Source organism: Calonectris borealis, chromosome 30 (genome assembly GCF_964195595.1).
Source record: "Calonectris borealis chromosome 30, bCalBor7.hap1.2, whole genome shotgun sequence".
Lineage (NCBI taxonomy): Eukaryota > Metazoa > Chordata > Aves > Procellariiformes > Procellariidae > Calonectris > Calonectris borealis.
The window spans coordinates 930,074-943,934 of NC_134341.1; the positions used below are offsets into that span (position 1 = coordinate 930,074).

The 13,861-nt window shown below is 58.1% G+C and overlaps 1 protein-coding gene and 2 non-coding genes across 4 annotated transcripts; all 3 read left to right on the forward strand.

Moving 5' to 3' along the window:
• The first annotated feature begins 959 nt into the window (after window positions 1–959).
• KANSL2 (KAT8 regulatory NSL complex subunit 2) lies at window positions 960–13,257 on the forward strand. Of its 2 annotated transcripts, none has more exons than XM_075133931.1 (10): window positions 960–1,008; window positions 2,028–2,286; window positions 3,239–3,417; window positions 3,979–4,093; window positions 4,523–4,690; window positions 5,858–6,020; window positions 6,782–6,878; window positions 9,548–9,801; window positions 11,545–11,781; window positions 12,669–13,257. In XM_075133931.1, the coding sequence occupies exons 2-10, from the start codon at window positions 2,036–2,038 to the stop codon at window positions 12,795–12,797; spliced, it is 1,593 nt and encodes a 530-aa protein (XP_074990032.1). In that variant the 5' UTR covers window positions 960–1,008; window positions 2,028–2,035; the 3' UTR covers window positions 12,798–13,257. The 2 variants fall into 2 exon arrangements, with proteins under 2 accessions (XP_074990032.1, XP_074990031.1); XM_075133930.1 differs by lacking the exon at window positions 960–1,008 and adding an exon at window positions 1,595–1,799.
• On the forward strand, window positions 6,968–7,096 carry LOC142073837 (small nucleolar RNA SNORA2/SNORA34 family). The gene has a single exon (XR_012670481.1). It is a non-coding gene; the product is annotated as a small nucleolar RNA SNORA2/SNORA34 family (small nucleolar RNA).
• On the forward strand, window positions 12,464–12,592 carry LOC142073838 (small nucleolar RNA SNORA2/SNORA34 family). Its single transcript, XR_012670482.1, has one exon. It is a non-coding gene; the product is annotated as a small nucleolar RNA SNORA2/SNORA34 family (small nucleolar RNA).
• Window positions 13,258–13,861: the final 604 nt, after the last annotated feature.

Consider the following 13,861-nt stretch of genomic DNA (forward strand, 5'->3'; position numbering starts at 1 on the left):
GAAACGCGTTGGTGGACTCGGTCCGTGGCTGTGCAGGGGTCGATCGGGAGAGGAGCAGCATGGTGCGCTCCCAGCTGGGACGTAGGAGGAGACCGTGCAGGACGGCTGGTTGGGAGGGTCACCGTGCCCGGGGCAGCTCTTCCGGGGATCCTGCCGGCGCGTGGCTGTTCGCAGCCGAGCTGGAAACCACTTTTACCGTGACCTCAGCCCTGGGCCAGGGCAGCCGCCTGAGTTTTGGTTGAATGTTTAGGAAAAAGCCAATTTCCTTTGTTACCAGACTTGACTTTTCCAACCTTCAATAAATGTACTGTCTCCGTATGGTTTTGTGAAACTCTTGTTCTACATCAAGCTTGTTTTTAAAAGCAATCGGTGCTGCTGAACCCCGCCAGCGCCTCTGCCGTCGGTAACCCCCCCCCCCGGTTTTGGGTACGGTTTTTAGGTTTCAGGCTCTCGGCAAAGGCCCATCCCTCGCTTCCCCCCGCTGCTTTTGGAGCCTCTCTTGGCGGCTCGGCTGGCTGCTCCCAGGTTGTCGGGTTTTGCGGTGAATCGCTCATTCTTCCCTTTCCGTTAATCAGCAGGGAGCAACGTCTGTCTGCAGATGTCCCGGGAAACCGGGAGGGGACGGGATAGAGCCGGGGGGGGCCTCTTGGCCCCTGGCTGGTGCCCTGGGACGGAGCCGGTGTCCCTGGGACTACCGGGAGCTTCTGCCTTCCCAGAGCCAAAGCACAAACCCGCTCCCGTCTCCCCTCGCTCGCTCGGGGCTGCCAAACCCCCGGGCCCCGCCGTACGCCCCCGGTCCCGCCGCGCCCACGTGTCGGCTTCCCGCCGCGCTGCCCTCACGTGACTCCTTGGGGGGGGTGGTGCCTGGTCCCTACGGAGTGACGGCGGGCTCGGCCAACCGCGCGCGGCACCGCCTCCGCGCCTGTCGCTGATTGGCGGCCGGGCGGACCAGTGAGGTGGCGGGGCGGGTGCGCGGCGAGGCAGCAGGGAGGCCGGGGCGGCAGCGAGGTAAGATGGCGGCGGCTCCGCCCGCCCTGAGCGCGGCCCGCGCAGCCCTTCGCCGCGACACCTGCGCGCTCCCCCGGGACCCCTCCGCTCCGCACGGGACGGGGGGGGCCGTTCCTCCCTCGCCCTCCGCTCCGGCAGCGCTGCCTAGGCCCCCCTCGGGAGCGCCCCTCATGCCCGCCGCCCGCGGACAAAATGGCGGCGCCGGAGCAGCCGGGCGGCGCGATTGCGCATGCGCGGGACCTGGGCGCGGGGCGGGTGGCGGAGCACGTGCGTGGGGGGGGGGGCTGCACCGGGAGCGGGGATGGGCACCGGGAGCGGGGGCCACGCACTGAGGAGCTGCACGGGGGGGTGGTGTGTACTGGGAGGGGGGGGGTCCTGCACTGGTGCTGCACTGGGCGGGAGGGAGCCTGTGCTGGGCACTGTGGAGTTGGGGAGCTGCGCACGGGGAGGAGGGGTGCAGGGCTGGGGTGAGCACTGGGCCTGTAGGAGGCATTGGCGGGGGGGGACAGGGTTGGGAGGTTGTGCCCACTGAGGAAGAGGCTCAGACGATGCCGTGAAGGGTTGGGGGTTGTCTTGGGCATTATGGGGTTGGTGTATGGAAGGGAGCGTTGTGCCCTGGGAGGGTATGGAGCTGTGGGATTCGTGCGCTGGGAGGAAAGGGTCCTGCACTGGGGTGGTTGGGGTAGAGGGGTACCCCCGGGACACGTATTCCCCCCTGGCCACAGTGCTGGCAGGCAGCAGTGCTTGTTGTGCCCACACCTTGGCATGGATGTTGCTGCTTGGTAGCTCAGGTGAGTGAGATGTGTTTCATTCTGTGCAGAAATGGGGTTGCTGCAAAGCTAAAAGTTTCCTCAGACCTTGGAAGAAACTATCTCTATAGGAGCTTCATCTCCCGCCTGTTCAAGGGGGTCAAAGAATTTTATTCAGATGCGTTAGCAGATGTTTGCAGATGCTGCTCCTCTTTCTTTTTATTAGTGGTTTGTTTCATTTCTTTTAACTGGTCTGCATCCCTCGAGCAGGTGTTGGCATGAACAGAATTCGGATCCATGTTTTGCCGTCAAGCCGAGGACGCCTTACTCCTGTGCCACGGCCGCAGGAGCCTCTGTCATGTGCCTTCACCCACCGCCAGTGCTCCCAGCCGCGGCTGGAGGGGCAGGAGTTTTGTATTAAGCACATTCTGGAAGACAGGAGTGCCCCTTTCAAGCAGTGCAGCTATGTTTCAACAAAGAATGGAAAGCGGTGTCCCAACGCTGCGCCCAAACCAGAGAAGAAGGATGGGTGAGTACCTCTGTCTTCTGGTTCTCTGGTTCTGTACCATGTAGAATTAAAACAGGCAGGAGAAGGTCCTTCTCCTGATTCAGCTGCTGCACTTACGTTACCTCACACAAGTGGCTTCCTCTTTCTGAAGCGTTTTTAAGCTAGAAAAAGACTCTGTGAGTGCTGGACACTGTGTGGAGTCGTCTTGGTCGCGCAGGACTGTCGGGCTGCTGCCCTCTGCCATCAGAAGGTGGCTGCAGTGATCCAGGTCCTTTGTAAGAGCTGTACGTGCACCCACGCGGTCCCGTACCTCCGCTCAGCCCAGCAAATTTGCTGCTGTCTGTGCTTATGGATAATCGTCAGCACAGATAGGCTGGTTGTGCGTTATGTGGAGGTGACGACCTGGTGGTGCTTCTTGTTCTCTGATGCATATAAAATATTCTGACTGCTGTGGGTGGAAGGACCTAGAACAGCTATCGACATTCAGTAAGCGTGTCAGCAGAGCAGTTTCCCTTATGAGAGAGTCAACCCGCGTTCCATTCTCAGAGGTGACGGGGATGTGGACACTGGTAGTCTTCGTTCTGCCCTTGGTCCCTCTGCGATAAAAAGGATCCATCCGATGCGGGCCAGCACGCTCTGCGTGGAAACTGAGAGTCCAGTGTGAATGTTTGGAAGCAGAAGAGCTCACCTCAGTGGCTTTAAGCAAAAAGCTCTTTTCTCTCCCTGCCGCTGTGCCATGTGGCTGCCGGCTCCAGTGCCAGAGGTGGCATTTCAGCGGTGGTGTGTGGTCTGTGAGCCAGCCGGGGCTCTCTGGCATTTCCGAGCTGTACCTGCAGCCAGCAGCTCTCTCTGTGAGAGAACTGTAGAGGGGATGTGCTTTCCAGATGCCAGGGAACATTTCTCAGTGCATCGCTTGTTCGTTTTGCTGGCTGAGGGCTTGGAGTTGTAACGAGCTTGTGATTTCTTCCCGCAGCGTGTCGTTCTGTGCGGAGCACGCCCGTAGGAACACTCTGGCGCTCCAAGCTCAGATGAAGAAGTCCAATCCTGGGCCTGTAAGCGAGACTCTCCTTTGCCAGCTTAGCTCTTATGCCAAAACAGAGCTGGGCTCCCAGACCGCAGAGAGCAGCCGCAGCGAAGCCAGTCGGATCCTAGGTAAGAATTGAAAGCGAAAACCGGAGAGAGAGGACCTGAAGTTCTCCGTTCTGTGTGGAAATGCCAAGAATATGACTTCTTAAATCCAGTGAAAAAAGATCCCAGGGGTCTGTGGGTAAAAGATTGTGTTCTGCAAACCCTGGCGTGTCTCGCCTGCCACTGACTGTAGACAAGTCACACTGCCAGACCAAAATCCTGCAGGTTTTCTTCCCTTGCAGTCACAGAGTAGAAACGTTAGCTAGCTTTCCTCTTTGCTGGGTTAGTCTCTAGCGGTGCCTGTCAAACGCTGGCTCGGTGCTGAGCTTCTCATCTCGCAGGGTCGCTCGGTGGGGCCAGCTGGCAGTTCATGGTTCCTAGGTAGGCTGCGCCGAGTTGGTGGGTTTCCTGTTGTTCCATGTCGTTGCTGGGGAGGAGAAGTCTCCCTTGGCAAGAGGCAGAGCTGGTTTACCTCCGTGTGGCCGTGGAGCCGAGCTGCCGGGGTCCCTGGCTGCCCTGCCCAGGAGCAGCGAGCACGGGGACGTAGGGCAGTGTCCTGTCACTCAGGGTGACTTGTCTTTTCAGATGAGGACAGCTGGAGCGATGGCGAGCAGGACCCTATCACAGTGGACCAGACGTGGCGAGGGGACCCGGACAGCGAGGCTGACAGCATCGATAGCGACCAGGAGGATCCCTTGAAGTAAGTTGGATGCTTGGGGCTGCTTACACACGTGTAGCGTGCAGCGCGTTCTGAGCTCGGTGTGGTACCGGAGGAGATGGCAGTTATGTTGAAGAGGTGACGTTATCGATGGTGTTGCAGTTGGACTTTGTGCCTTGGTGAGTTGCTAGGTGTGAATGCTCGGAAGTCTTGGACCTGGTGGTTCTTCTGGGAAGTATTTGATGGTCATCCTCTTTCAGTATGGAGTGGCCCATTCAGCAGCAGTCTCTGGATGATCTCTTAAATTAAAAATAAATATGTAAAGATCAGTATTTCTGCTTGTCGCCCATTGATCTGTCTAATCTAGTCCTGCTCAGCCGGCGTTTCTGATAACGTCCGTGTCATTCGGTCAGGAGAACAGCCCTGAGGGACCCTTAGAAACTTCACCCTGTTTGTGTGGGTGTTTTTCAGGCATGCTGGTGTATACACAGCGGAGGAGGTGGCTTTGATCATGCGAGAGAAGCTGATCCGCCTGCAGTCTCTCTACATTGACCAGTTCAAACGACTCCAGCACCTTCTGAAGGAGAAGAAGCGCCGATACCTGCACAGCCGCAAGGGAGAACATGAAGCCATAGGCAAGTACTGGTACAGGTAGTCACTGATCCGTATTCATCTGGCTGAGGGCACAGCGCTTCTCTAAAACACATGCAGAACTCTACATTAAAAAAATGGGGTTTTTTTGCTCTTTGTAGAAGCAGATTTCAGAGCAATGCTGTCTTGGTAAGGGTCAGAACTACCGTAGGACCGAAACTCAGTTAGAGAAGGTATTTCTGTGGCTGGCCTCATGCCTGGAGATTGGTATCATTTGGGTTAGGAAGGTTGCCGGATTTCTTTGCTCTTCAAAGTTTGTAGTGTTGTCAGGAAATGAGACTACAAAGTTAATTCTGAGGCAAAAGTTCTTTTTTTGTATGGGATTTCCTGTTTTTGGTTTTATGAACAAAAAATTTATTCATCTGTAAGGTCCTGTCTGTATCGGCAGAAGTTTGTTTCAGTTGTTACACCAGTACTGCTGAAATGACGTATTCCTCCTTAGCACAGATGCAGCTTTCCCTTGCAAAAGCACTTCTGCCTCGGTTGGATTTCTCCCTGTACAGAACATGCTCTTGGAGGCAGGAGTTCGTAGCTCAGCAGAGGCAGAACCGGGTTGTGTGACTGGTTGCAAGTATTGCAGTGCAAAGAATGCCTTCTCTAGCATAGTCTTATAATAGCTCATCCTGGAAAATGGCATAATATGGCTCGGTCTCAAATAAAAATAACTGGAAGTCTGGTACATAACAATTTTGTAGAACTCTTTTTAGCAAACCAGTAATAGAAGAGCAGATCCCGAGCGTTGCCCTGTAATTACAGCTGGGAGTGCTTACTGGAAGCTTCCAGAACTTGCACAGGAGCAAGCTGAAATTTGACAAACTGCTATTCTGCCTGCAGAAGTCACAATAGGCTTTTGAGTGGCCAAATTACTTTAAAAGACGCTTAAAAATATTCGGTCGCCTCCTCGTGCGCACAGAGCAGTTGAGATAAGTTTTGGGATGGAGTCTGCTTTGTCATCCTCTTATGTAAGCCAAAGATGTGCTTCCTGTTTATACGCGCAGCTCTCGCTGCTCGTTCGCTCTCTGCGTTGACATCTGTGTCATTAGTCAGCAGTTGGAGCTCTCGACAGCTGATTTTGGCTCTCGATACCAAAAAAAATGGAAGGACGTGGCAGGTGGGGTGGTATTTTCTGAGCCCTCCCTCGCTCCCCGCAGGCAGCAGCCTTCTGACGGGCCCGGAGGGGCTGATGGCCAAGGAGCGTGAGAACCTGAAGCGCCTGAAGTGCCTGCGCCGCTACCGGCAGCGCTACGGCGTGGAGGCCCTGCTCCACCGGCAGCTGAAGGAGCGCAGGATGCTGGCGACCGACGGCGCTGCCCAGCAGGTGCGTCCAGCAGCTCGAGGACTGGGTACGGCTGGAGTTAACGGCCTCGCTTGGAAGTTGGGTCTCTCCTCGCGTCCCTTCCTGGGAGCGATCCCAGGCCAGGTCCCCTCTGGCCCTGCCGGATTGCCCCTTGTAACACGCTTTCTGAAGGACATAAAGATCTGGTCCTCAGTATCCACACGCTGGCTGAAACAGTGGGGGTTCATTTTAAATGGGCACCAAAACTACAAAAATTAAAGTGTGGGCTTGGAGAATTTTCCCTTTTGAAAGGGAGGGCTCAGTACAAGGTAGCCTGATTTTCATCACTGAAAAATGCGTGGAAAATACTCCTTCTTATAGTGGTGAAACTCTTCCTAGACCTCTGGGGACGCAAAGGCAGGCCCCTTGCATCACACATGAAACTAAATTTGAAACTGTGTGCAGCCATTTCTTTGTAACCATTTTAAAATTCAAAGTATTCCCTTAACGGACTTCTGAAAGTTGAAGATAAGTCTGAGAAACCCTGTTCTTTGAGACATACTTCTGAGGTGAAGTTCTTCCTATTGAAATTGAGTCGTGCCTTATTATCTCAGCTCTGTTTAATAAAAGCTTGAATGGGAAGGACATAATGAGGAGCGAGGCTCTGCTGGAGTGGAACTGAGAGTTTGGTCTTGGCGTGTTTTGAAAGCAGGACGCAAGTGTTGTATAGCCGAGGGGGTTTCTCTGGAACAGAGCCGGACGACTCTCCAGCGCAGCTCTGAGCTCTTCTCTTGGACTTGCAGGCGCACACCACCCGCTCCAGCCAGAGGTGCTTGGCCTTTGTCGACGATGTCCGATGCTCCAACCAGTCCCTCCCGATGACCAGGCATTGCCTTACGCGTATCCTTTGATCTGCCTGTGCTGTCTTGGGCTGCGCTCCTGACTGTTTGCTGGCAGTTTGAAGTGTCTCTGATCCTCCTTTTTTCTCTTTGGCCCTAAATCAAGGCCATCGGTTTGCTGTAGCCGTTGGTTTCAAGCAGGAGCCCAGAGGAAACGTCTCCCGGTCTGTTGGTGCTCCCGTCCCCATGGAACGACCAATTCGTGTGGGAGCGACAAAAAGCTGGGCTTGCCCTTGCCTCTGCCCGGGCAGGTCCCGCTGCAGCCTTCCTGTGGTACGCTGGCCGATCCAGAGCATCCGAACGGGGTGGCTAGTTCACTTGGAAGCCACAAGGGAACCTCACGAAGCCCGAGGGAGGCACGAGAGAGTTTCTGGCTGTGTGAAAGGCGGGTAGAAGCAAGTCTGCTGTTGGCTTGGCTGCAGGTGCTGGGTGCCAACAGCCATCCTGGGCAGGGTCTGTGAGCTCGGTATGAGTCCTGCTGTGAGGGCTGTTTGTAGGAAGGGGTGTCTGACTGCTGGAGCATGTGCTCAGTGATTTTGGGGAGGATCTGAATGAGGGAGTGGTTCCTAGCCTGTTTGGGGCTGCCATGGGTCAGCTCAATCTCCTTTTACTCTTTGAAAGGTTCCCACACATGTGTGTGAACAGCCTCGAGCTGTTCCTTCTGAAACAGCCTCGGTTTTTTGAGGGCTAGCACTGAAATTTCCACTGGGATCCCCCCAGCTCAGGGATCACTGCCCCAACAGGGGATCCATGAACCCAGCGTTGCCCCGGGTGCATCTGCGCAGCTCTTGTCTGAGTGGGATTGGCTGGATGTGTCCAGGAGCAGGTTTGGATCGTGTGGGAGCTGCATTAGCAGCTCTTGCAGGTGTGAGTCAGGAGAAGCTCTGGCGCTGGGTCCCAGAGCAGAGCTGGCAGCCAGGGGGGAGGATGAGCTCTTCGTTTTGTTTGAGCTCTTTGTTTTGTTTTGTTACTGAAGTTGGCAGACTCGACTCCAGGTATGCACAGGGAGCAGCCCGGGGAGCAGGAAGCTGCCTTTGTTTCTCTCTGGTGACCATATACTTCAAAATAAAGACAGGATAAATACGTATAAAACGGTTTGAGCAAGTTGCTGTTTGTAGCTGGCTCGCTTTGAGCAGGGCAGGCCGAGAAGGGAGTGGAAAAAGCGAGGTTTGATTTCCTTACGTCTGAGCTGTCAGCTGACTTTCACTGACACAAACAAGATCTTACTTTGGTTAGCCCCGCTGAGCCGATAACATCTGCAGTCTGCTCTGCTTTGTGCGTTGTCGGGAGGCTCTTGGGCTTTGTTTGCTTTTCAGGAGCTGGATTGTTTGTGACAATGCATTAAAGGGCCGAACCCAGCTGGGCTGTTGGGCTCCAGGTGGAGCGTGTGATTTTTGTCATCTTGGCAATCCATGCTTTTTGGCTACCAATAAAGTCGGTGCTTGATTTGGGAGTCATTCAGAGAGATTAAAATCTGGCTTCCCCACCCTGTTCACACAGAGACGCTTTCCTCACTGCATCTGCCCTCGAGTGTCTGAGAGATCTGGCTCCTCTGGGCTGGGCTCCGTGCCGTGGCTGCTAGCACAGATCAGGGGCTCCCCACAGCCTGCCGGGAAGTCGTAGCGGCGCGTTCACAGCTGCCTCGGTGCAGGGAGGAGAGGAGGAAAGGATAAACCTGAAACCTAGACAGCTTAAGAAACTGGGTTAAACTTGGTGCCTTTTGCCAGTTTATGTGGGTTTGGAAGTTTGGGGTTTTTTTTCCTCTCCCACGCTGCACTGTGTGAAGAGAAAACTGCGGCGTGAACCCCACAAACATCGAGAACAGCTGGGCAGTTATTTGGGTGGGTTTGATATGGAGGTATCTGAAAGGCTTGATCCGCAGCTGAAATCTGCGTTGGCCCCAGCTCCAGATTGTCACCTGCGTGGAGACTGCGCCTCGCTCCGCTCGCTTGGTGAGACAATCTCAGCTGTTCCTCGCAGCAGTAAGTGGAAACGTCACGACTGTCAGTAGAACGTTGTTTATGCAGACCCTCGCGCAGCCTCAGCGGTGGGTCCGGCTGCAGTTTCGCAGGGCTCTTGGAAGAGGGTGGGATTTGGTCTGTAGCTACTCTCTGCTGCTGCTTGCTCTGCAAGCGCGATGCAATTGGAGCAGAGTTTCTGTTTGTGATTAAAGGCAGGAAATCCCATTTACACCTCTGGCAGGAATAGGTTTTCCATTGGGAAGGAAAATGCACTGGGAAGACAGAAATACCGGAACTAAACTCCTGGCTGTGGAAAAAGCATTGTGTGTGCTCGTATCTCCGCTGCGTGTTGGATGTTAAGGCTTGTGCAGATGCCTTTTAAATGGATGTCTGCAAATAAAAGTAAGCCTGTGCATTTGTAATACCTTCCATCTGAGGATCTGCGGGTACTTTACAGGGATCCAGCTACATCTCCCAGCCCCCACTGGGAGGCTGTTGGTGGTGTCCCCGTTTTCCATCATGCAAGTAACGTCACCCACACTGCCGGGCAGTCGGGGCGCAACTCTGGAGTCTGGACTCCTGACCTTGGAGAGATGCGTGGGGTTTTTAACACGTTCTCCTGGAGGGTGGCGGGTGAGTGGGGAGCGTTTATGCCTCTGGACGCACGTCTTGCCTGCTGTGCAGGTTTCCCTTGACCGCATCTTCCCAGACATCTGTCAGGACACTAATCAGACTCTGTTTAAACCGTGTCAAGGCTCCGAGGAGGTGCCCTGCAACAAGCCGGTTCCCGTGAGCCTCTCCGAGGATCCGTGCTGCCCGCTCCACCTCCGCTTGCCCCCGCAGATGTACGTACCCGAGCAGGTGCTGGCTGTCCCCGAGGAGCTGGAAGCTGCCCCCACGGACCTGTACTTGAGCGCTGCTGAGCTCCAGCCCACGGAGAGCTTGCCCCTGGAGTTCAGCGACGTAAGTTGTGCAGTGTGCTTTAGGCTGTGGCGTGCAAGCAACGTGTCCTGCGGAAAAGCTTCCCCTGAATATTGCTGTTTTCATTACGTGCCGTGAAGTCACACTGAAATACTCGTGGAGCGGGCTGCAGTGCAGCAGACCCGGTGCTCTCTCTGCGGAGCGCACATGGACGTCACGTAAAGCACTGCCTCCCCAGCACAGATCATGTAGAATCATTTTTATTCTTGCTGGCTTGGGGAAGGAGAGTTTCTTGAAAAATGTGCAGGAATGCGAAAGGTTTGGGAGATGTTTGTTTCTGTAGGGTTGGTGCCTGCTCCTTTAGAAGGGCTGTGCTCTCATTTAAATCCGTACTTAGGGGCTTTTTAAAAAGAGGATTTTTTTTCCCCTCTTCTCTCCCATGAGGAATACATGAGGATTTTAATCCCCAGATTATTCTGATGTCCTACATGCATGTTAAGCCTACATGCTTAAAATCCTCTGAAATTTGTTTAAACAAAAAAATACCGTGGTCATTTGGAGCTGCTCCTCTGAACGAGACGTCACTTGCTTTAGTATTCGGATGGCCCTGGGATTCTTGAGCGAGTCTATCAGGAGGCAAATCTTTAGAGTTTGCTGACGGAGGAGGCATCGCCAGCAGCTGTGGAGTCCCGGGGATGGCAGCAGCCACAGCATTAACATGGGAGAGCGAGCGCTGCTGCTGTGGGGCCAGGCTGGGCCCAGCACCCCCAGGGTCGAGGGAACGCTCTCCCTGCCCTCGGTGGGCATTGGACCGGATCCCAGCCCCCCTTCCTGTGGGGCAGCGCCGGCACGCCGCTCTCTGTGAAAACAGCCTTTGTGGGAGAGGGTTTTTTCAGGTCGGAAATGAAGAACGTAACTGTTCCTCTCCCCCAGCCTGTCCTTTGGGAGGGTCCCCCGCCCGGTGCGGAGTTTTGGGTGCTTCAGGCAGGAACCTGGGCGCCTTGCTCCTGCCCCGTACCCCGAGCCGTGCGTGGGTGTAACTGCAGGCACCCTGCGAGAGCCCTCTGTCCTCGGCTCGGAGGGGTTCGGAGCTGCAGCAGCGTACGGCTGCGTAGGGCATCTGTGTTTTATCTCGCGTCACGCTCGGCTGGTAGAGTGCCACTCGTGAGTCGCAGGCATCTCGCCTTGATGTCAAACACCCTCTAAAGCCAAAACAAACCCCGTCCTCTAACAATAGCCTCGCAGGAATCCCGGCCTCTCACGTCAGCGGGGTTATCCACGCACGCAGCAGACGGCAGCGAGCAGGGCAGACGGAGGAGTAAGCCAGAGACCGTCCACTCCAATCCTTTGTGTCAGGGCAAAGCAAAGAGGGTTGTGTGAAATCCTGGGAGAGGGGTGACTGCTCCGGGTGTCCTGAGGAGGGCAGGATCAGACCCTTGCACAGGGGGTGCTTCTGGGGCAGCACGTCACGCTGGGCTCCGGACCTTGTGCCCCACACCTTGTTTTCAGTGGGAGTGCAGCACTGCCAGCCTGGATCACGCCGTTTCTGGAGGAGGAGGCCCCCGTAGCTGCATTCCCAGCCGCTGAGGCTGGGGTCCTGGTGGCACGGTGCCCGCCGCTTCCTCCTCCCGTGCCCATAAAGCAGTGGAGCAGTCTGCTGCCCGCCTCTGCCCCGCTGCTGGAGGGGTGGCGGCGGAGGGCTGCACCGACTTGCGCTTCTGTCTCCCGCGGGGCTCCCCAGGAGCCCTCCCCCTGATGAGCCGCTCCCGGTGTTTTCTCTCCTAGGACTTGGACGTGGTGGGCGATGGCATGCAGTGTCCCCCGTCCCCTCTGCTCTTTGACCCTTCTGTGGCCCTCGATCAGTCCCTGAGAGACGTTGCCGAGGCCCCCATAGACATCCTGGCCCTGGAGGAGCCCTCCCCCCCAGGCCTCCCTCCGCAGACGGCGCCGGCGGACAGAGGAAGCTCCTCTGCCCACGTCTTCTCCCCAGCCGCCGAGCCTCCGGCCGAGCTCCCTGCGCAGGTACAGCCGGGAGAGCGCACCGGGGGCTTCCAGCTCCTGCTCCGGGCTAACTGTTGCCCCTGGGGCTCTGCAGTGAGCTGGAGGATGTGTCTTCCCGGCGGGACAAGTCCCCATTTGCCCTCCCGCCGAGCAGCCAGGCCCTCGGGGGGTTTGCTCCCATGCAACGGAGTTCGGACCCGTGCTACGCCCACGGTCTGGATGATATTAGGAGTGTTGAGGGGGTGGGAGCCAGAGCCCGTCCCCGGGGGAGCGGTGGAGGATGGGCAGTCGCCTCTTCTCCGTGGGTGGCTCGGTGCCACCCTCTTCCTGTGCGTGGGACGGGTGTCGCGGGAGCTGTCTGGGATGCAGTGGGGATGTCTCGCAGGCTGGGCACTACCCGCTGTGGGAAGCCTATTTTTTCCCATCTGGGGATTTTAAGGGGAGCTGTCGTCTTCTGGGCAAAGGGCTTCTGCTTTCTCCTTTTTTTGAGTCTCATTTTTCACTTGCGACTTGCTCCTCTGTGTCCCACCCGGAGCCTGTGGCTTGCTCAGGCCATGCCCAAGGGTGTTGTCTTTGGAGACGTCCTCAGACGCCCCGTCCTGCATCCCCCGTCACCCCTCCGACGCTGTCCCCGCAGTGCCTCTCCCCTGGTGGGAGCCGAGGGTTGGGGTGGGGGGACCCCAGCCCTGGAGCACGCACCCCCCAGGCCCTGAATGAAGACCACTGGTTTGCTGTAGCCGTTGGTTTCAAGCAGGAGCCCAGAGGAAACGTCTCCCGGTCTGTTGGTGCTCCCGTCCCTGTGGAACGGCCAATTCGCGTGGGAGCGACAACAGGCTGGGCTCGCCCTCGCCTCTGCCCGGGCAGGTCCCGCTGCCGCCAGCCCACCGTGCCTTTTCTGTCCCCGACAGAGTCACCTGCCGATGGCGGCGTGCCGGCCGGGGCCCAGGGACGACAGGCGGCTGGAGGAAGCCGCCTTCTCCGCCCCGGCCCACAGAGCAGCCGCCAACGGGAGCCTGGAGCCGGCGTCCGTGAGCTGAGACCGGCAGCACGCGGCGTCTCTGCCCTCCCTTGTGAATCCTCGCTCGCGCCGAGTCGCGGCATCAGTGGGACACGTGTGGAAAACCTGCAGGCGCCGGTGTCCTTGGCCAGCACCGGTGTCCTTGGCCAGCACCGGGCCGAGCCGCAGCTCCAGCTCCTCTGCCCGCATCATTCCCGGAGCGGCGAGAGCTGAAACCCTGGAGTGGGGACCCCAGACCCTCTTTCCCCCCGCACTGCCTGCCCTTGCTGCGGGGGGCTCTGGGGGGCCGGGGGAAGGCCGGGGCGGCTCTCCACGCTCACTGGGGTTGGGGGGTCCTTTGCCGTGGGGAATGGTCTGTGCCGCCTGTGCCCCCGGGGGGGCTCCGGGGCCAGGGCTGTGTCGTGGGCCCTGAAACGTTTTGGGTCTGGGGAGGGGGTTCCCTCTGCCGGTGACCCCCACAATAAAGCGATGGAGAAGTCGCCAAGCGTCCCTGTGTCCTGGGCTGGGCATGGTGGGGGAAGAGCTGAAGGGCGGAGCAGCCGGTGCTGTCCTGGGGGGGTCGGGGGTGACGAACGCCCTCCTGGCGAGGGGGGACCCCTCTGCTCCCCAGCCTCGGGTCCTGCTGCCGGGGGCAGCCCCCGCCTTCGGCTGTCGCTCCCTTGTTTCGGTCCTTCGCAGGGCGGAGCTCAGCGGGGGGGTCCCAGCAGAGCCGGGCCGGGCCCACGCGGGCTCTGTGGGGCGCGGGTAGCGGGGTCCCGCCGCTCGGTGCCGTATCCCTGTCGCGGGGGGGGGGCCGGGGGCACCGGGTCCCTCTCGGGCAGCGCCGGGGATCGGGGTGGGGGGAGGCACCGGGCCGGGGGAACGAGCCCGGCCCCGGGGAGGGGATGCGGCGGCGGCAGCACCGGGAACCCCCCGCCGTCCCCGCCGCCCCGGGACGCCCCCGCCGCCCCCGGGCGCGGATTGGCGGCGGCGGGGGCGCAGGGCGGAGCCGGCCCGGTGGAGCCATGACATCACCGCCGCCGCCGCCGCCGGGCCAGCCCCGGCCCCAGCCCCGGTCCCGGCCCCGGTCCCGGCCATGCCGCC

Coding starts and splice junctions, on each gene's coding strand:
- KANSL2 (XM_075133930.1), top strand. CDS start 1,604: ATGGAAGGGAGCGTTGTGCCCTGGGAGGGTATGGAGCTGTGGGATTCG. Junction 1,800..2,027: donor GTTGCTGCTTGGTAGCTCAG/GTGAGTGAGATG, acceptor TCCCTCGAGCAG/GTGTTGGCATGAACAGAATT. Junction 6,879..9,547: donor GACCAGGCATTGCCTTACGC/GTATCCTTTGAT, acceptor GCATCTTCCCAG/ACATCTGTCAGGACACTAAT.